Source organism: Lagopus leucura, unplaced genomic scaffold (assembly GCF_019238085.1).
Source record: "Lagopus leucura isolate 7727_CA_CO unplaced genomic scaffold, USGS_WTPT01 Super-Scaffold_100014, whole genome shotgun sequence".
NCBI lineage: Eukaryota > Metazoa > Chordata > Aves > Galliformes > Phasianidae > Lagopus > Lagopus leucura.
In genome coordinates, this window is record NW_024962268.1 from 14,783,819 (window position 1) to 14,806,827 (window position 23,009).

At 38.8% G+C, this 23,009-nt stretch overlaps 1 protein-coding gene across 2 annotated transcripts in view; it reads left to right on the forward strand.

Moving 5' to 3' along the window:
- The window catches only part of RICTOR (RPTOR independent companion of MTOR complex 2), an 86,363-nt gene that overhangs the window by 10,450 nt on the left and 52,904 nt on the right, over positions 1-23,009 (forward strand). For both annotated transcript variants that reach the window (XM_042875456.1, XM_042875457.1), the window contains exons 3-4: positions 9,909-10,006; positions 22,125-22,189. In XM_042875456.1, the coding sequence (XP_042731390.1) occupies positions 9,909-10,006; positions 22,125-22,189 (163 nt within the window). The remainder of the gene's footprint in view (positions 1-9,908; positions 10,007-22,124; positions 22,190-23,009) is intronic.

Here is a 23,009-nt window from a genome sequence, read left to right on the forward strand (position 1 = left end):
AAAAAAAAAAAAAAAAAAAAAAAAAAAAAAAAAAAAAAACAGGCAACAGAATAAAGCTGTGATTAATCTTCTTCCTTTACCTCCTGAACGTGATATCAGAAGTGAGCTTTAGCAACCTTAAACTTAAAGAATTTAAAATGTGTTCAGCTCCTGTTATGCAAACTGTTTGTAATTCTCACAGGTAGACTTGCTGGAATTTTCTTTTGTGAAATAAAAAAAAGTGGGAAAGTGGAAAAATGTTTGTTTTCTGTTCCCATAAATGTGGCTAAATGTAATTTGTTAGGCTAGCAAGTTTCTTCAGCAAGATGGCTAAAATTTCACCATAGAAAAGTCTTTAAATTAGATGTCTTCTGCACTTAAAAATTTGTGCTTATATCTTCTTGTGAAATCTGCAGTGCGATTATGACTTTTCCTGCCCTTTCTCTGAAAGTAACTGTTAGGGGAGAATAAAGGCTTTGAACAGTCAATCACAACTGTGAGTAAATGTCCTCTCCGCAGCTTCTAACAGTCATCATCCTGTGTGCTATTTAGAAATCTTCTAGTTACAGTCTTCTGAAGAGGTAGTGATCACATCATACAATCAGCGTAGTGTAAAGAGTTCCTGCTGCTGTTGGTGCTGTTTGTGAATTACCTACATTTTGCAGTTGTTTACCTTTATTCATGTTTGGATTTGCAGCTATTAGTTTGCTCTTTCTCTGTATTGACAAATTGCCCCTTTGTCTTTATCAGCAGGCTGGGTGATTCCACCTCAGGGTAATGGAGTTAAGTTATTGGTAATTGCATGAGACCCTGTGGAGCAAAATTTTCTGGGGACATTGGGCAGCTGCAGGCACCTTGCAGTTCATCAGTAAGGGTCATTCAGTTGGACTGCATTTATGTTTTTGGGTTCTTGAACAAATTAAAATGTTTGCAGACAGGATTAAAGTGCTACTTGGGAAAATATTCTTAGATATGATCAAGTTCCTCCCTTTCAGAAATTTTCTGCTAATGTCAGTGATGGTATTATTAACCTGCTTGTTAGCTCAGTAGTATTCAAGGAGATGCATCATCAAAATTACTTTGAGTAGTTTTGAAAGAAGATTTGCGTGATACACAAACCAAACAGTAGTGCATGATGTGAAGCAGTCAGTGCACATCTTTTTAAAGCTACTAGAAATTATGTCTGGCCTGAATTCTCCTTTTAGAATTCAGGAAAGAAGAATATTAGTTGGAGGGATTAAACATAAATTTCTAAACCATTACAGTAAGCTTTTATCCCCCATTCAAATTATTACATAATCTAGAAAATATTGATGTCAAGCCATTGAGTGCGGTTGATGCACCAGAGGGGTGGGTTGCCATCCAGAGGGACCAGGGACCAAGAGAGCCTTGAGCACTGGGGCCAGGTACACATCATGTGGTTCAACAAATCCAAATGCAAGGTCTTGCACGTAGGTTGAGGCAACCCCCATTACCAATGCAAGCTGGGAAATGAAAGGACTGAGTTCAGCCCTGCCAAAAAAAAAAAACCAACCAGGGAGTTCTGAGAATGGCAAGATGGACATGAGCCAGCAATGTGCCCTCACAGCCCAGAAAGCCAACCATATCCTGGGCCGCATCAAAAGATGTGTGGCCAGTAGGGTGAGGGAGTTGATCCTGCCCTTCTTCTCTGTGCTGGTGAGGCCTCATCTGGGGTACTTGTCCAATATGGAGTCCTCAGTACAGGAGAGACATAGACCAATCATGTCCAGAAGAGGAGCACGAATGTGATCCAAGGACTGGAACACCTCTCCTATGAGGACAGACAGAGAGCTGAGGCTGTTCAGCCTGGACAGGAGAAGGCTGTGAGGTGACCTGAGAGCGGCGTTTCAGTATCTAAAGGGGAGGAAAGAAGGGGGCAGACTTTTTAGCAGGGTGGTGACAGAATAAGGGGAAATGGTTTCAAGCTTAAAGGGAATAGGTTTAGGTTGGATATATGGAAAATCTCCTCTACAGTGAGGGTGGTAAGGCAGTGGAACAGGTTGCCTGGAGATGGGATTGTTGCCCCATCCCTGGAGATTTTGGCCCTGGGCAACCTGATCTATCTGCGGATGTCCCTGTTCATTGCAAGGGAGTTAGACTAGATGACTTTTAAAGGTCCTTTCCAACTTTAAGGATTCTTTGAATCTGTGACTAACTTGATTTCCATATAACATAACCAATGTTACAGATCTGGCAAAGGGTTGTCCTCCAACTGTTTACCTTTTTACCAACTTTTCAACAAAATAGCTGTGGTACTGGGTTGTTCCTGCCTTGCAGCCTGCTTTTGGCAGCAGATAATTGGTACAATAAAGAGAATAGGAGAGCGGGAGCATAGTCACACTGCCACGGAGCTTTTCCCGGCCTCTAGCAGTTCATGATTGAGTTTGTTTTTCCTTCTTTGTTTTTAATTAATATCGGAATTTCTGTGTGGTAGAGCAAGTTCTTTTAGACTGTAACTGTATGTACTGGAAGAATGTGTATCAGTATTTTAATAGGAAGTACTAATGTCAGGACTTCTGTTTGGAGTCTAATTTCAGCTTGATTTTAATAATTAGCATGTTCATCTGTTACTGTAGAAAGATGGAAATATGTTTTGCGTGGGGGAGAAAAGTATGTGAAATATAGAAGATTGTAGACTGGTAAGGCTCTTGGCACATCTGTCTGATGTTTGAGAGCTCCAGCAATTCTTAATGCGCTGAACAGACAAATTACTGAATGAATTTTGAAACCTATCGTGGTACCTTATGTAATTGTAACTTGAAACTTATTTTCAAAATTAATATTTGAGGAAACTTAGGCAGGATAATTGTGTGTATGTTACTCTAAAGAATCACTTGTTTATCAAAAACAAATGTTGGTTTTATCCTTTGGAATGGGTTTTCTTTGGTTATGTCTTGCAGTGTTCAAAGTTTAAAGGTATTTTATGTTGTCTCTAGCAGTCCAAAATCACTTAAGTGATGCAAAGCCTTCAGCTTTGTTCAGTGCTTTTGTTGGAGCTTTAGATGCTATGAATGTTGTGAACATTTTAAATATAAACCTGTTGTTCTTGAGTTCTAGTAGTAAAAATAAAACAACGCTGTCTACAAATGTAGTATACAAGATGACATACTGTGAATAATTAACATAGTCCAAGGGTGAGAATGTATGCTTAGGTTGAGTTTTCTACAAGCATGATCTGAATGGATTGGTTTGATATATAGTATTCTAAGAGGGTAACTTGGAAAATTGTGCATTTCTTGAACTGATCTCCACACTTCAAGGTTAATGCAATGTGAGAATGTTATTAAATGTCACCTTGGGAATCTTTTTTTAAAAAAAATGTTTAATTTGCATTAGTTTATATATTGCATCTGCAGAAGTCTATACAGTCACAATAGGCTCTTAAACTTTACTTGCTTGTTTACTTACAGAAGTATATGCAATAAAATACATATGAAAGATTAAATTCATGAATGTAATCCTGATACAAGTCTTTTTCGTTCTGAGATCCTCGCTTTTCCTGGATTCTAGTTTTTATATGTTGTTTCTTGTATTGCTTTCTAGACATTTTTGTAAACATGAAGCTTAATTTCTGTCTAATTGCAGTAGAGGAGCAATTCTTTTGCTTTCTTAGCTAACTAATATCTCTCCAGATGTACTTTCTCTATTGCTGTGCTCCTTTCATGTATTCTTAGCCTTCTTGAGCAGCATGAGTGAAAATAAGCTTAGTACTTCTATTTTCTCTTCTCATGATCTGGACTTTTTCTGTTGCATTCAAGCTAGAGTGCTTTATGTATTGTTCACCTATGGAAAATATAGGAAACCACCTAAATTTATGCTTGCATCCTGCTAGAATCACTGCTTTTGGTGAACTCCACGGGAATGTTCTCAGTTGTTAAACCTAGGGCTTGTAATACATCATTTTTTTATTATTATTTTTAAAATTTTTGGTGGTAACTTAGCAACACTTGCATGTCACTTTATACCAGAGCAAAGCATATGGCACCTTAGAAATTCAAGTAATAGTTTTATCTGCAGCCATAGAGTGAGTCTGTACTGCTTTGTTTTCAACACAGTAGTATGTGTGTAATGTTCAGATGCAGAGACGATTCTCTGTAATTGTTTTTTCCTTTAGATTGAAGGCATATTTCAGTATTACTGTGTTTTGTTTTTTGGAAGTCATAGGCTGAAAGTGTACCATTCATACACTAGCTTGTTTTTTTTATTCTGGCAAAGTTTGGTTCTCAGTGTGTCCATATCAATAATTCAGAAGTTATCTCTTTCCTTTCTTATGTAGTTGTCATTTCTTCCACTGATCTCTGAACTTCTTGGTTTTTCTTCTGTATAGTTTCCACATGTTGAATTGGATGTAAGTGAAGAATATTTCATATTATTAGAATGGTTTACAATGGATGGATATAATTTCTCTTTGGCATTTCATTGCTTTTTTTTTTTTGATTTATGGTCAAAAACCATTTTAGTGGATTGATTGCCTGTCATCTAGACTTGCATCACACCTCTGAGTAACAGATTCCTCATAATTCATTGCTTTAATAACTGATAACTCATGGCTATTTCAGTGGAAACAAAGAACAGTGTATTAATGTTCATAGATATTTCCTTCATTTTGTTCTTCAACAAGCCACCAAAAGCAACCTTGTAGCATTTGATTATGTTGCAGTTAGTCTTAAAAAAAAAAAAAAAAAAAAAACTGTACTAAACATAGAGGTTCAAGTTAATTAAGGTCACAGAATCATTTAAGGTTGGAAAAGATCACAAAGATCTCATTCCCGTAATATGAGGAAGGTATCTCCTGTGACATTGTTCTTTCACAATTACTAAATGCTTTGCTTCAGTTAAGTTCAGTTTCCTTCTTTAAGAAAAGTATTTAGCCAAATTTAGTCTCTTATCTCATTTCTTGTCACTTTGATCCTAGTATGTGTGATAGCAGCCATAGTGCTGTCTTTCACTTGAGTTTACTTGGTGTTACGTGTTTTCTGTGCTCAGCCACTGACCTGGCATCTCAGAGGTAATGTGTATGTAAGCATACACTCCTCAGTTTAACTCATGTCTAACTTCATAGTTACTGAATTATTTGTATGTTAAAGCCTGCCATTCTTGTTTGCTTGTTATTGGCATATACATAACAGAATAATTAATTGACTTGCTGCTAGTGCATGTGGTCAGCAATGTATGCCAGGGTCGGGAAGGAGGGAGTTGTCACACCTGGTAACATAGCTGTTGCTGGTCCTGTTTCATTTCTGCATTGGATGGAGTGTTGTTTTGTGTAACTGGAGCTCTGTGGTGATGTTATTTACTATCAGGAGAATGAGATCTGTCAGAATGCATCGTGATTTCTCACTGAGGAAAAAACTGTTACAGTCCTGAAGGGATGAAAAAATGAGTCAAATGCTAAAAGGCCACAGGAGCTTAAGAACAAACATTATGAAACAACATTGAAGACTTGATGTATATGCATCTGTGAATTACTTTAAGGTGTAGAGTGACTGAAGTGTTGAGGCTAGGGTTTTTGAAATATCAAGTACTGCTGTGGGCTAAAGATGATATGTACTGGACTTCATGCTGCACTGTTATTCAGTACAGACAGCTATGGATTAAGAACTATATGCTTGGTGTAATGAGAATACCCACAACATAGAGATCTGCTACTTCCATAAAGGAAAAACAGATACATAGAAAATCAGACAGTAATGATCATAAAGTTAAGCTGTTGCAAAACACAGATGTCCTGGCTTGGAAGTTTTGTATTTATCAAGCTTTTAGATTTGAGACAGTGGCTTTCCATATGTTGATCAGGACAACTTGCCGAATGTAGATGTGCAGGTAAAAATAAAGTGCCTGACTTTTATCTAATGAGTCACTTCAGCTGAAAGGGGCATGTCTTTGTTCCACCACTGTCTACGAATGTTTCGGTGTCTGAGACTTGTGTAGCTTGTTCCATGACTTCAGGACTGGGTCCAGTAACCCAGCAGAAAACCAATGCAACCAAAAGAATGAGAAGTGGACTGCAGAGTTAGTTAAGCAGAAACATTTTTAGGTGGAGCTGGCAGATGCCAGAGTAGTGTAAAGGATAAGGTGTATCCTACAGAGGGGACAGGGCAGGGGGAAAGAAGGTAAGGGAAGGAGTTGTGTATTCTTTGTCTGAGGGGAGCTCTGATTGGCTCAGTCATTTTGTACAACTCCACCCTCAGAATCACCATGGGAAAGAATGTGAAAATATTTTGTTGTTGTTGTTGTGGGCTGACTCACAATGAGTCAGCATCTCAGTGATAAATGAGGTAAAGTGGGGAAATAATAGACTGCTGTGGGGGTCTAAAAAGTTTGTAGCTTCTCTTCATCTTTTTCAGATAGAAAAGCAAGAGATACTGAGGAGAAAGGGTGCATTAACTAAAGCTAAGAAATGTCTGCCGCAGTGGTCTGACATGAGATATTAAACAAACAAACAAACAAAAAAATCCTGTCCTTGCTGACACCAACATGTACTGTTAAGCTTGATAATGAAGTATAAAGGCCAGGATATTTATTCTCTGGGAGGTCATTCTCAGACTGCATGCCATGGGGCTTTTTTGTATGTCAGGGCTAAACTGTTCTTTAGGGTTGTTGAATGGTGCGTTTTGGTAATAAGGTGTGCAGTATTGGGTCTGATCTTCGATAAATAGAAAGTACTGTTGCTTGTTTGAGAGAATCCAATGTGCATTTTATCTATTTTCAAGTCCCTTTAGAGGAAGGGACAAAACAGTAAAAAGCTGCATCTCCACTGATAAAATCACATTACTTTGTTTAAATTACTTTATGTCAACAATGGGTCTACCTACCTTCCTACTGTTGTTATTTTTAATTAAAAAACTTGTTGGAATATCTGAATATACTTTCTACTCCTGGAAATGTATCATCTATTTCAAAGAACATGAAAAAACGGATAAATATCTCTTGAGTTTAAAACATCACAATTCTTAGAAAACAGAATGGAAACAACTCTTCCCAAGACTAAAGCAAGACTTCAATGGACAAGTTTGATCCAAAATAACTCTTTAGTTCATTCTGATGAGAATGTGCTTTTAAGGAGTATTTATTTCTTTACTGTCTTGGTTTTTGCGGTGTTCTTTTTCCTCCAGTGCTTTGGCTCTTGATTTCGTCAAACTGTGAGCAAGATAACTTGCTGTATTAGTATGATCAACTTGATAGCAGGAATGCCTGTTGAATTCTCACAGTGTTGCAGATCTGTTGCTAAGGTCCCTATCTTGCTTCAAAGTATTTGTATGCTAGTGCTGTGTTTCTGGGAAACACTTGGCTGCTCTGCTAAGCACTGCAGAGATGGTTTCCATCAAACCTTCCTGTCTGTAGGAGTTACACCGTTTCAGAAAGAGAAGGATATTAGAAAAGATACTCTAACTGCTCTTTTTCATGTGTGTAGAATAAAATGATTTTGCATGTTTAAACTGGGCAGCTATTTTACAGAGGTATGTCATTGCTACAGAATTGTTATAATTGGACATGATGATGTAATCATGTCTTAGCTTCTTCATTTCCACATTGTCTACTCTGTTGTAGGGCACATGTTACTTGGTTCCAAGTTATGCCCACAACATCAGGCAACCAAACAGAAATGTTTATTCCTAGTGATAACAGCAGAAATTTACTAGGTGATCTCATATCTTTTCTGACCATATGGTAAGCTTAATTTTTGGAGGTTTACTTTCCATGTGTAACCATCTGCATTTTCAAAATCTGAAATTACGTACATGTTTCTACTAATTTAGGAAAGCTATTGTTTCTGTTTGTTCTTCATAGAATGTTCTGGAGAGCTCAGAGACAGCTCTTACTGATCTTTCTTGTGGCATAAATGGGGTTATGTTACAGGTCCAAACCCATAACAGGCCAAGAAGTAGAAATCAGCTAAACTATTTTCAGAGAAATCAGCTTATGAGGAAGTTGTTTTCCTCTTCTGTGTTCCCTTGAAATTAGGGGTTATGGTATGAACTATTTGTACTGCTATAACTGTTCCAACCTGCTTATCATTGACGTTTCTCTGTAAGACTTGATTTGTTGCAAACAGCTGAAACTCAGTTAAATCCTGGAAAAGTAAGCCGTACAAAAGAATCCTGTACTTGGAACAGACAGAAAGTTTTGTTCTCTTAATTCCTATGATTTTATTGAAGATTTTGCTGTCCTGTTACAGAGAAGGAAAGGAGGGTCTGAACAGATACAAAGAAATGTTCCAATTGAAATGTAAAGCTTATTGCTTAATTTCACTGTGCATCATATTTGGAAAGAGAGGGTGGCTGTTCCTGATAGCTAACTATGTATTGCTGGTTTGTGGAAGAGGGTATTTTGTGTAAAGCTGGCGATGCTTGACAGGCTCCTTAAGTGGGGATCAACCTCATCTAAAAATCCAGCTGATCCTTTGTCTAAAAAATAAAAATAATTTTAAAAATCCTAATTACGGGGTGTGATAGTAGCTTAAGTCCCTGTTATCGGTGTAGTTGAACCAATTGATTCATCTTACTCTAGAGAGAACGCCTTGCAGCTATTTAATATTTTTAGGATGCAGAGGTTGATAGATGAGGTCTCTGTGGACTACATTAGGAGCTGAGACATCTAGAACAGGGTTACATACCAGAATCAAGGAGCTTCCATGTAGTCATCTGTCTTTTAAGTAAATTCTGCCTAGAATTCCTGAAACCTCTTTGCTCTCTATTATGTTCCGAATACATCCTTCAGATTACTAGTTATGTCTGCTTCTTTACACTTACTGATCATAAGCTAGAGAAGCTGGTAACAAATTCAGCTTGCAGTATAGAAAGGTAGTGAGAAGGTGCTTTCTTCCATATCTGCTTTTGGTTTCCTTACAGAAAAATATACAAATACGCTTGCAGAATGGATGGGGAAGTATGAGAGTTTTATTAACACACCAGAACTTTAGTTGTAGCTGCCTGTGCTATGGTAGGAAGCAAGTTTCTTTCACTGGAAATTTGCACTGGGCACAAAAAACACAGCTTTCCAGATGTTCAGTGTTTGGAACTCTCAAAGCTTTTTCTTAAGAATGTTTTTTTTTTTCTTTTTTTTGGTAACAGTAGATTTCAGTTGTTCATGTCTCCATCCTTTGTATTTTATTTCAAACTGTGGTGCTGTTGACAGCATTGTAGTGCTTGATATCACAAAATACAGTGTCTAATCAAAGATCCACAACAATCTTGCAATCAAGAAAATTGTTAAAAACTGTTCTAACTGGGTTCTGCTGAGTACAGAGCTTGCTGAGTTTGATATAGTAGATGTGTGCATCTCTGTGACCAGGCCTGTTCTGTGCTTTTTGTCCTACTCTGTGTGTACCCCCGGTCTTATTCCCTAAGACAGGAAAATATGTCTTCTGCCATGTTTGGTAGTCCTTTTCTGTTTCTCAGCAAAATATAGGGCCAACAGCTGGTGTCTGAGTCTTGTTAATATGGAGAGCAGAAAAGTTTTTTCTTCCAAAAATCCCACTGACTCCATTTGGACAGGGGGAGGAAATAAAGTCATGTGGTGAGGTAATAAAATGTCTTTTTACGTCAGTGGAAAGCCTGTGAGTTTACTAATTGTCTTTAAAACACAGAGGGAGTAACAGTTAGTTAAGAGATACTAGACTGGAGTTTGAGTCATTAAACAAATATTTTTGTAAACCTAAGATATTGATTAAAATCTGCTTTGAAGAGGAGCGAGACTCCTATTTTAGGCTTCATCACTTATTTTAAGGAACTTGGGTGTACCTGGCTTTGATCCTAGACGTAAATCCAACTGATGCAGATCATTTTCCTTCAAGCAGCATGTTTAGTTAGGAGGAGGAAAATACCATGCTTTGGAAACTGCATGTTGGTTGCATGTTTAGATTTGATTTTTTTGAATTGTCTTCTAATAACCCATCTTTTTTCCAGAACCCTGTGATAATATGAGAGAGATTCTTCAAAATGTGGCCAAGTTACAAGGCGTATCAAATATGAGGAAACTAGGTCACTTGAACAACTTTACTAAGGTACGTGCTCATATGTGGTCAGATGGACAAAATGCTTTGCATGTACTCTTTCAGATGCCTGTAAGATTCATCAAACAGTATAATAAAATAGCATGTGAAAATTTACAAGATTTGGGAGAGGGAAGGAATAAACAAGAGCAAGCAAACAGGTGAATACAAAGTCATGCCGAAATTTGCGTCTGCTGACTGACTTTGTAGTACTGTAGTGCTTAGCAGTTGTCTCCTAATTCAGGGATTAAGTTGCTCAGATCGAGCTGAAGAATTGCTTCATGCTTCACAGGATTGAATAAAATATCTGAAATGTGTGACTCTCTGGATGTTAACTGACAAAGCATGGTGAGGGGGAGGGCTGTATTAGGGAGCATGATAGGCAGCAGCTTGAGCAGTGTTCATGCTTTTATTCAGTATGAAAGCTGTCAACTTCCATTGTTGATAATGAAAAAGACTTAAAGGATCAATTTCACTAAGTGATCTATATTGCTGATTTGAGGTTTTTTGTTTTTGTTTTTTTTCAAATTGAAAGTTCCTGATCATGGGACTATAAATGATCTTTGCTTGAAACTTTGATAGGTATACTGGGAGATGCCAGGATTCAAAGTTTTAATAACTTCTGAATGAGAGATGATAGAGTCAGGAAAGAGACTGTGAAAGACTCTCAGAATGACAGCAAGTATGATTACTTTTTTTTTTTTAATCAAAGAACAACTTGTATAAGAGAGCAGAGAAGACTGGGAAGTGAGCAGTGAGTTGGGAAAAAGATGTCTGCTGTAGGATAGTGAATGGTTATGGCTGAATCAGCATTCCAGATATCAAGGAAAGAGAGAGATGTATTGCAGTAAGTAGGGTAGGCAGCAATGGTGCTACAGTGTTTGTGTTACCTGAGCAAATGTACTGACACACAGGAGTTGGTACACCTTTCTGGTAGTGTCACATTTAGGACTACATTCCTGGAGATGAAACCTATGTCTCAGCTGCACAGGATGGATTCTGCAATTGGCTGTAACCAGGAAAGGAGGTAATAGTAGAGAATTTGTGGGAAAGCAAGGTTTAAATGATCACTGTTACATGTGACAACATTACAACAGCCAGGAGGCTACGGTTTTGAGGCGCTCAAGAATGAAAGATCAGGGATAAATGAGCCAATTGATATGAGAAGGACAAACATTCATCATAATCTTTCAAGTAGGCATGTTTTTTGGCTGTTCAAAGCACTCCTTATAAATTCTACAACACTCCAGTGGTAGCATATGAGATACATTTGGCAGGAGCATGAGTGCTGTGAACAAACTTAAGATAGCAAGTAAACTTGTCTTTTAGTGTTTTAATAATAAAGCTTTAAGTACTTCATCTTGAGTTGCTTCAGAGTACGTGAAAATGCATAGCATTTGCTGAGAAACTGCTTATTTACAGTAAAATCTTTTTGTCATTTTTTTTTTTAAATTGCATCTGCAGCCACTAACTGACAAATGCTGCTACAGTTACTGAGATTCCAAACTAGTTCAAGAAAACCACTATTAAACTGCAGTAAAAGGCTCATGTGTTTTTGTGCTGATCTGGAAATGTGTAAATTCAGTTGCCTCTAAATTCTCTAGCTACTTTAAAACTAAAGAACTGGATTTAGGTTCCCGGGTGCATAATTTTTAGTAAGAAGTCAGCATTCAAAACTATGGGCCTAAAACAGTATCATTTTATTACTGAAAGTCAACAGATGCTAATTAGTTATAAATAATGTAATTAAAGGATAAACCAAAAATTCTGTTAGGAAGTTAATTTTGAATGATTTCACAATGAAATATTTTGAAAAGCTGCTATTCTTAGTACTGACCCAGTGTTAAAATTGGAAAATGCATTCAGGAACATCGAAAAGAATTTTGTCAACTGAACAGTGGCAAGGATTGAAGAGTTTCTGAAAAGTAATTTGCATCTTTGTCTTCTGAAGACAGACTGTAGTTCATAGTTGGGTTTGGATCCTAAATCAGAATGACCTTGTGCAAGGCAGACATCCTAATCTTTGGTGTTCAGCATTTGTTTAGCGCTTTCAAAGCAGGTATTCCAGGGAGACCAATATAAGCATATAGTTTGTATGTTTAATTTTGAAAACCCGTCCAATTTTTGTTTGAATTGCAAATCAAGTAATGACATAAAAGTTGCAAAATGCATTGTGGTTGGAACTGTCACAGAATTACATAATGGCCCAGGTTGGAAAGGACCTCAAGGATCATGAGTCTCCAACCCCCCTGCCACAGGTAGGGCCATCAACCTCCCGATTTAATACCAGCGCAGGTTGCCCAGGGCCCCATCCATCCTAGCCTTCGTGGGGATCTAGGGATGGGGCATTCACAACCAATTTCTTTTCTGTTGGGTGATCCACCCATCAAATCCACATCCCTCCAATTTGGAGATAAGGATGTGGTGGGGGACCATGTCAAAGGCCTTGCTCAAGTCCAGGTAAATGACATCGGTTGCCTTCCCCTTGTCCACGAATGCCATCACTCCATCATAGAAGGCCACCAGACTGGTTAGGCATGACCTTCCCCTGGTGACTCCATGCTGGCTGTCTCCGATCACACGCTCATTCCTCATGTGATTAAGCGTGTTGTCCAGGAGGATCTGCTCCCAGAACCCTGGGATGCACGCCGTCCAGCCCCATAGACTTGTACACATTCAGTACCATGAGGCAGTCTCAGACTTGCTCTGCCCTTACAGTAGGAGAGGGGGATTTACCACCCCAGTCCCCACCTAGAGGTTTAGGGATGCAGAACTTGAGGATGTGAGAAGGATGTGAGAATCCTGGCCACCAGTGAAGAGCGAGGCAAAGAACTCATTCAGTACGTCAGCCTTCTCTTCATCTGTTGAAGCCAGCTCTCCTTTTATATTTACCAGAGGAGGTACACTCGCTTTGACCTGTCTCTTCTGGACACTGTTCCTGTAGAATGTCTTCCTACTGTTTTTCACCCACCATGTTTCTGTGATAGCAACGAGGTCATAAATTTCCAAGTGCATCATGTTTTCCAGCTTGTCCTTCTTATTTCCCAGACTGTGTGCATTGGTATAAAGGCAGTTCAGCTGGGTTTTCCTTCTCACAGCCTTTACAGAGGATCTAGCTAGAACAGTGGCATCCCCCTGCCCTAGTCCATCCCTTTGTATTCCACACTTTTTGCTCATCAAGCTTGGTATGACCCCTTGAACGACGCACTCAACCCCAGCAGCGTTCATTTTGTCCCCTTCCACCTTCATACCTAGTTTAAAGACCTTTCAATGAGTGCTGCCAGTTCCTTGGCTAAGATCCTATTACTCCTTGGAGACAGGCTGATTCCATCTGCATTTGCCATGCCTGGTGTTGAGTAAATTGCCCTGTGGTCAAAAAAAACACAAAATTCCTGTGTTTGCACCAAATTCTAAGCCATTTATTTATGAGGTGGGTTTTTTGGATCCTCTCAGTATCCTTCCCTGCCGCTGGAGGTATAGAAGAAAACACACCTGCATGCCTGCCCCATCAACTACTCCCTACCCCCCCCCCCCCCCCCCCCAGTCCCCTGCAGTCTTTCTTGATAGTCCTTAGGGTTTTTTCAGCGACTTCATCACTGCAGCCTGAATGTCAGTAAGGGGTAATAATCAGAAGGGTGAATCAGTCCAGGAAGTTTCCTAGAAATGTTCCTGACCCCTGCCCCAGGGAGGCAGCACACTTCCCTATGGGTAGGGTCAGACTGACATATAGGGCCTTCTGTTCCTCTCAGCAGGGAGTCACCTACAACAGCGACCCTTCTGTCCTGGGTGGAGGCTGTCTTGAGTTGTGGGGTTGACTGCTTCAGCCGAGGCAACCTCACATGTGGACCTCCCTCCACATCCCATTCACCTCTCCCTTGAGTTCCAGGGCCTCAAACCTATTGCGCAGAGGCACCTGGGGAGCTGAGGATGGTTGAGATGGGGAATGCCCACTTTGCTGAGCTGGTATCCGTTTCCACTTTTCCTCTCTCAAATTGCCTTGCTCTGCTTGGCATTGGCAGGGTCCACCACTGTCTGTTGAATATCACCCTGGTGCCTTTCTAGGAGAGTTACGCTGCTTTTGCCACTGCCCAATCCCCCTCCCTCCCCCCCACCAGTTCTTCACTGTTGTTGTTAGGGGGAGGAGAGGACAGGAGGCTCACTGCAGCACCGTCTGCCCTCTGGCTCCCCTCTACCACCTGTTTGCAGGGTGGCAGGGGATGATGTGCTCCACGTGGAGCCTCAGCTGTGTGCCAGGTTGTCTGGGGTGATAGGGACTGGCACCACCAATGGATCTCCCTCTCACATTCCTTTATGGTCCTCAGCCACTCCTCCTCCTCCAGGATGACCACAAGGCTGAGTAAGTCATTTCGCTGGTCACGTCTTATACAAGTGCTGCCTTCATTGCCTCGCACTGCAGAGGCCATCTCTGGCACTCATCACAGCCAGTGACCTGCACGCTAGTGTCTTGTGTTTGGGCCTCAGTCTGGGTCTCCACGTTCTTCTTGGCTGCAGTCTTCCTTTTACGTGAACATGGGACCTCTGTCTGGGTCTCCATAACTTTTGTGGTGGTAGCTTTCTGCCGGGGTGCTGGCATGGCAAACCAGCAGGCTCACTAACACCACTAGACGGCCTTAATGGGGTGACTGATCAGCCCCGCCCCGCTGCCGATAGTGCTGGCTCTGCCCTCGCCCCGTTGCCGTGTCGTTAGCAGGAGCCCCCGCACTTATCTCTCACTTCACAGTGATAACAGCCCTCGCTGGTAGTCCCGTGGATGGGTGGCTTACGGGTTTCTCCTCGTTAAAACAGCCCACGTGATTCTCACACCCTGACTCCTCCTCTCCGTCCCGGAGGCTTTTTGCAGGCAGGGGACGTGAATGCAGAGCCGTTGCCCCGGCAACGCCCACGCCACGTCAGCCGCTCTCGCGAGAGCTGCCCGGCTGCTCTGTTGTCTCGAGGATCCCTGGATGAGGGAACCGACCGAAACCCCCTGTACTGCCCAGTCAGTCGCTGCGGTTCTGGCTGGGACGGCTCCGAAGCTGCTAACCTCGGCGATCAAACTGCCTATTGTTGAAAAACCGTCCTTGTTTTTTCATTCTAGTGGTTAAAAGTCTGGGTACAGGGGGAGTTTTTTATTTCACTTATGCACTCTCATCTGCTGCTATGAATTGACATAGTCTCAGTTCCTTGTTTGCAAAATAGAAGTATGTGGAAGGCAGTAGAATGCTTGATATGTTTGTTTGATAAGTTAACAGCTGAAGATGTCTGTATTCTGTTTTGAAATCTTATTGGTATTGATGAACTTCATTTGTACTCTAGCGTTTAATCCATGTGGAAGTCTGTAAGAACAAATAGAAAGGCTGAGGTTGACATGACCTCCAGGTCCATCTGTTCCCACCACTTGTTAGGTAGGGATGCACAGAGCAGGATAGTCAAGATCATGTCTAGGTGGCCTCTGAAGATCTCCAAGGAGAGTCCACAGCTCCTCTGATCAGCCTGTGCCAGTGCTCTGGCACCCTGTATTTTTATACTGTGGGTAGGGAAAGTAACTGACATTTTTAATAGTGTATTTTGGATAAAATAATATGAAAAAGAAACCAAACTATAAAATCCAACCTCTCCTACTATGAATGTTATTACACTAAAAAAAAGCAACAGAATGGCTGGAAAATGTTAGCATGAAACAATTGCTTCCTGCTGACCCAAATTTTTCCTTCAAAGACTGGGTAGCTGTTACATTTCAAAGGAATACTGCTGTAGTCTTCTGATCAGAGGGAGCAGAACACTTCTATTCTGGTAAAAACTAGTTACGAGTTAACATGACTTTCCTGGCAGACCTTGTGGTTGACTTTAAACTTTGCATTAATTCAGAGGTATCTGAGATACATTTAGATTTTTTTCCCTTGAAAAAGACTAGATTTTCAAGGATTTTTTTTCTCCTATTTGTATGTTATCAAGAGTACAAATGCACAAAATTATTTTTGGAGTTGTTTACTTTTATTTAAAGAATTACTGGACTCTCAAGATTTTATGCAGAAGTTAGATAACTATTAAAAAAAAATAATTGTGATGAGCAGTAAGTAGGATTTCTTTCTTTATTTCCAAGACTGATGGTTTAAGGCAGATACTTAGTATGAAATTACTGCGTCAGAGTTGGAATTATATTTCCATTTTTCTTTCCAATCAAGAGAAGTTTTAACTAGTGCAGCATGTGCAGTTACTGTGCAAAGTATGCTGGTATTTTATAGAAAGTCGTATTTTATCCATCAAGTATTAATTAGTACTACTAAATAGTAAAAACCTTAGTGTTTAATTCCTTGGCTTTTTGATTGCAGAACATGAAGTACTCTCGTCTTACAAGCACGTAATATTTACATTTTCTACTTAAAAACATAACATTCATGGTTCTGATTGATATTCAGAGTACTGAAAAGAATATTTTGTTCTCAGTTTTTTTCTTCTTGTCTGCTACTCATCCGCTAGTACCTGAAGCAGTGCCTTTGAAAGTAAAATGATTTAGGGAGAACCGCCTGGCCTGTATTGGGCAAAAACAATCATGTAGCTTTCAAAATGCCTTTATCGCTATTTAAGTAATAGGAATTTTGACCTGGAAAACTGAGGATTTGACCTTTTAATAAATGGGCGGTTGCACCTGCAGTTATAATAGTGGTTTAGAACGTTATGTGCCGCTGGCTTCAGTGAGCTGTCTTTGCTTAAGCAACTTTGATTTATAAAGCCATCCGGAGAAGGCAACCGCCTTGTAGTTTCCCATCTTTTACTGATTAATAACAAAACATGATGGTGCTTTCTGGAGGTTTTTTCCCACCCCAGTGAGAAGTAGTAAATGATGAATTACTGAAAACCAGAGGGAACAGTAGAGTTGTATTTACCTACTTGAAAAGGTCTTTTGTATTTGAAGTACTCACTTAGAATCCTGCAGTATATAAGGTTTGTTTCCCTGTTAGCGTCTGAGAAACTTATACTTCTTAAAGCTGACACCGTTTAAATATTAACAGGAAAAAATATTAAAATAAATATTACTAAAATATTAACAGTTTAAATATTAACAGGAAAAAAAGAAACAGATTTTGTGGCACTTCTGTTCGTTCACCAACAGTTTCATTTTTCAGGACAAAATGTAGCATAATTCTTTTTATCTGGACCCTAGTAGCTGAATTGCATAAATCATACAGAAAATTATCAGTCAGCTTAAAAACTTTTTGGTTTATTGTCTAATGAGACTCTACTGCTCTTTCTGCTAGCTTTTGAGCATGCTGTTGGATTTTGATAGAAAGTGGGCTGAGTTTGGGAGCTGTCCCAAAGTCTGTGTCTGTCTGATTCATGGACCGTTGCATTGTTTTGTCTTCTGCTTCCACTGTCATTTTAGGGTCTGTCTTGTACCAAAGATCATAAAGTCTGAATGCAGTAATTACTGACTGTAACGTTCATCCAAATAACTATACCATCATGAATAAAACTTGGTACCTCTTGATAAAGTATGTAGCTGATAGGGATATTCAGCTATGGAACAAACTTGAAGAAGAAAGAAATGGGTCTAAATCAAGAGTCTGTAGTTTCCATACAGTTTTCTAGTAAGACTGAAATCTGCTAAGCGACCTCTTCGTTTATATTACTGCTGTGATTCAATCTGTATTTCAAAAATTAGTGTAATAATAGCATTTTGGACATATGGAATAATACCAAATTTTTCTTGTTAATTGCTATAACTGTTCTGTCAGTTTTAAACATGGAAGAGTCTGTGCGCTTAGTTTGTGTATGCTGTTGACCTCCTGTGGTTTTGTTTTCAGCTACTGTATCCAAGACATGTTGATGTGTTGCTCATATTGCTATGACTCATCCAAGTAGCATGAAAAACTCATAGCTGACAGTAAACATACAAAAAAAAAAATACCCCTCACAGTAAGTTAGTCACTGTTTGGCCTAGAGTATTGTTTCATGCTAATATTAAATCATCTGTTCAGAGATGTTTTCTGCTATTCCCATTAACTTACCATTATATCAAAAACTTTAAATTTTAGCTGTAGGCAGTTCTAACATGCAAAATACAGATTGTGTGTATGTGTATATTTATATATATGTAAATGTAAAAAACATGAAGTGTATTTGATTAATCCTAGGAATTTAAATGGTAGGGTAATTTTTGCCATTTTAGTGAACTATAACATTGTCAAAGTAAAAGAAGATGTTTAGTGTTCTGATAATGCTTGTGCCTACACACTTATACTAACTGTTAAGCATTACAGTAAGGAATATATCATAGAATCATAGAATGGTTTGGGTTGGAAGGGACCTTTAAGGTTATCTAGTTCCAACCGCTGCTATAGGCAGGGACACCTCTCTCTAGACCAGGTTTCTCAGGGCCCTATCCAGCCTTGAATGCTTCCAGGGAGGGGGCATCCACAGCCTCACTAGGCAACCTGTTCCACTGCTTCACCATCTTCATAGTAAAGAATGTCTTCCTAATATCTAGTCTAGATCTACCCTCTTCCAGTTTAAAGCCATTTCCTCTTATCCTATTGCTACATGCCCTTATAAAAAGTCCCTCCCCAGCTTTCCTGTAGGCCCACTTCAGGTACTGGAAAGCTGCTATAACGACCCCCCAGAGCCTTCTCCAAGCTGAAGAGCCCCAGCTCTCTCAGCCTGTCTTTGTACGGGAGGTGCTCCTCCCTCAAGCCCTCTGATCATCTTTGTGGCCCTCCACTGGACCTGCTCCTACAGCTCAATGTCCTTTTTGTGTTGGGGGCTCCAGAACTGAACACAGTACTCCAGGTAGCATCTTACAAGAACAGAGTAGAGAGGCAGAATTAACCTCCCTTGTCCTGTTGGTTGCGCTTCTCTTGGTCAACCCAGGGTGCCGTTGGCCTTCTGGCCTGCATTGCAGACTTGTCTGTCAGGAATTGAGCCAACTACAAAAATTACTGCATTAGGTCCAGATTCATTGATCTGCGTAATGTTATTTGAAAGTGAAATGGAGAGAAAGTAGAAAGATTTTGCCTTAAATATATTTCAGACCAGTCTTTTATAACCAAGCAAATACCCAAAGCATTCAGACCAGCTGAACAGTATCTTATTTACAAGCAGCCTCTGCAACTTTCTTCCTTTTTAAATATATATCAATCCAGCTTTACTTTATAAGTGTTTGGGTTTTTTTTCTTAGGTAAATTAACTCAATGTATTTTCTATCTCCTGTATGTATTTTGCTGCTCCACTTAGATCAGTATGTCCGGTCTTGAAATGTAGAACCAAAAATTTTGTTCTTTATGCAGTCTAAGAGCAGCCTGCGAAGTAGAAAAAAGTCTCTTAGTCTCAAATATGATATATGCCTATTGCATAGAAAACACTCTTAATAGGACTACCTTATGTTTAAAATAAACATATCCAATTGTTTAGGTTATATACTACTGTAACTCATAAATCTTACCTTACTTTTGAAATAGCTACCATACTCCATATTTGATACTCTGTCATTTCTGGAGTGTTTGTATTTCTCTGCTGGATTCTTCACAGTTCTCCTGTGACTCTTAATGTGTGGTTGTTGATTGTTACGATACTGTGTTCACTTAACTGAATTTTCGTATCCAATTTGTGCACTCCTTTTGAATCAGTGAAATATTTCGAATTCTGAACTTGCTGTCCATCTTTTATATTATTTTCTAGCTGGTAATCCTGTAAGAACATGATACTGTGCAAATTCTAAAGAGATCCAATATTTAAGTAATGGTGGCCCCTTGGAGTGAGAATAACTAACTAGTAGCTAGTCTTGTGCTTACATTTTTCTTAGTTAGTTTTAACTATTATTCTCTTGTGAGGGGTTTTTCACATCCATGCACATACTTCACATACTGATAACAATTATCATATTCAGAAATTCATATAGCAGTTAAACTTTTCTGAAGTTACAAAATATCATCAGTTTTCACGATTGAGTTTCAAACTAAGATCAAACTGTTGAAAACAGTTGGTACCAAGGAGCTAATAGCCACACTGTGTGTGTTTGACACAGAGCAGTTATATTGCCCTAGCTCTAGTCTAGTCTTGAGAATTGAGAACTGAGTGCATAGTGGCACTTCAGGATATGAGTTTCTCTGCTGCCTGCTGTTGTGCGCACATTAGTTGCAATGCTGTTTCTAGTTTATGGGAGAATATGAAAGAAAAAAATGAAATCTCATCCAGTAGTAAGGCTTGAGATTACCTGAAATGACAGTCCACTACCAGGGCCAACTGCTTTTTAAGTAAAATGTCTGCATTTGTAATTATAGTTCCCTTTGCACATTAAACAGAACTGTGCCTCTGCAGGAGTGTATTCTGAGGTTGATCTGCAGAACCATTGAAATAAGCAGCTTGTACTTATGTCAGAATATAGGGAAAAAGGTGCTGAAAATGGTCTGGTGTATGTTAAATTCAGTTTTCTCATTTGCTAGTGGGAAGAATTAGGGGAGAGGTCCAGATATATAATGACTGAACCTGAATGACTGCTGATGAACTTGTCTGAAGTGAACAAGAAACTGTTTTTACTTGCTGTCTTCTCACACTGTTCTGCTTACACTCTGCCAGCCAATTTTTACAGTTCATGAGATATCAATAGAAATGCTAAGACAGCAGTGGTGGCCTTAGGCAGTCCAGCAATATGGCATAAAAACAGATTGACAGTAGGATTTCACATATTGTCACAACCAGTTAAGGCATGCAATTGCCTAGTTTTATTATTTAAAATTTAGAGGTGGGGGAAGCTGGTTGTATAATAACTTTCCGTATACTTTATTATTTCTGTTTATAGCCTCTGCTAAGAAAAGTGGAAAATTGGCAAGGTTACATTTTTCTTAGAGTATTAAATTGACCTCGATGAGCTCTATCTTTGGGCTACAATTCTCTGTCTCACTAACAGCTTTGGTTTTCAGCATAGTTGTTGTGCATTTTTCTCAGAATTAAAAAATATTTCTTAATACGTAATGTAGTCCTTGCAAGAATTTGTTCTTGTTGAGCATAAAATTAAAATATCTTCATTTTGAGTGACTGTTGTGCTAATAAAATTGAATTAATAATAAATAGGCAGCATATGCTGTATTTTAATAATTACTGTGATATTCACTAGTTGCACAAACACTGACTTTCCTGACAGAGAAAAGCTGTTAATACTTCTGTGACTAAGAATTCAATGAGTATCTCTTTCAAAAGAAAGGGACAAACTGCAGAACTGTTGCAGTCAGTTATTAGTCACTTGAGTTTTTGGAAGTCCTTTATTTCTAGTGATTTCACATTAGGCTGTAGAACTGTTTTATTGTTTTAGGAATGGGCAGTAAATAAGATGTCTAGGAACTTCTTTGCTGCTCATATGAAGGAGAACAGTATCAGATCTTTTAGAATAAGATAATTTTTTTTTCTCGATATGTTAAAGCATGACATGCACCTGATTTGCTCTTTCTGAGACTGGTTTTGGCCTTGAAAACTGCATTTATAAAAATTAAGCCTTATAACTGACAAATGAGCTTGAAGTGTTTAGAAGTTCCTACAGCTTATGTAGGAACTTATGTAGGTACATTTAACCTTTGCACTTATTTTAGATGTACCAAAAATTGCAAATCCTGAGGAATTTATGGCAGGTCAGGCTGAATATCTGTTGTGGGACACATTTTCAGCTTCTCCTTTTTTGTGTGCTTGTGCTGCTGTAGACAGTCTGTGTCTAGCTTTGCTTCAAAACTATTACCCTAGCTGTGTTTTTCAGTGTGACTGTTTTACATTCTTTAGGCTTTCTAATCTCTGCTGAGGTTACCAGTTGCACAACAAGTACATGTTCTTCAGATAGCCTGAGAGCAGCTAGAGGAACAATCTGAAACATAGCATTTGAAAGTAAAGTTGAAAAATCTGTCAGTAGGCAAGTTATTCAGTTGTGCAAACATTTCTCTTCTGAGAGGAGTATGACTTCTGTATCTCATGTATATAGAAACAGCAAAAATAATCAAGGAAGTCTGATTTTTGGTATGCTTCCCCTTGTGATGAATGAAATTCCTTGCATTACTTGGGAAGTACTACCAAATATCTTACGTTTTATACAGTCATTTTTTATAGAGTTGTAAGTAACATATGTTTTGTTTTGTTTTTTTTTTATTTTCAGCTTCTTTGTAATACTGGCCATGCTGAAGAAAAGCTAGGTTTTACATACGACAGGATCATAATATGGTAAGTTACACGTAAGTTACTAAGACAAGATGCTACAGAATACTTTGGTAAAACTGTGGTACTTTAATTGAAGTGCAGTTAAATAAACTTTATTTGTATTTTTGACCCTGATATTTTATAACTCCAGTGTGTTTAGAATGTCATAACATGAATGTACACTTTATGAATATTTTATTGTGTAAAATCAGAAGTAAACAATACACTTTCAGGCAAAGGGGAAAAAACATTAGCATGAATATTTGTTCTATGTTTCCTCAAATGCGAAAATACCTTTAAATGTCTCAGTACTTACAGGAAGGACTTGTATAAAAAATCTTTTCTTAAGGAATTTAGAGCATACATACTCTTCATGTTGGTGTCAGATTGAAAGGTGAACATTTTATGTATGTGCATATGCTTTGCAGTGCTGCTCAATTTGCTGCTAAGATACTGTGTGTATACTTTCAAGTGGAATTTTCCTATATTCTGTATCAATTTCTGACACTTAAAAGTAACTACATGCCTATTTCGAGAACTTCTGTGAATTTCTGTAAGCATTGGCAAATTGGCACTGAGGTTCAGCGTTGATGGTATAAAAGAAACAAGATCCAGTATTTTATGACTTTGTGTTCTTTCAAATATAGTCTCCTAATTTAGGAGAGCAATTTTAGAAAAGCTAATCAATCTTTCAGTAAAATCTAAGTAAAAATTAAGTAAAATTAGTGTGATTTGTCTGCAGATGCTGTAGGTACTTTTGTTAAATAGAACTGACTTTCTCTGGTTAAGATGAATGTTATTTTAAATGCTCGTATTTCTGTGGATGCATATTTAGCTGTTTAAA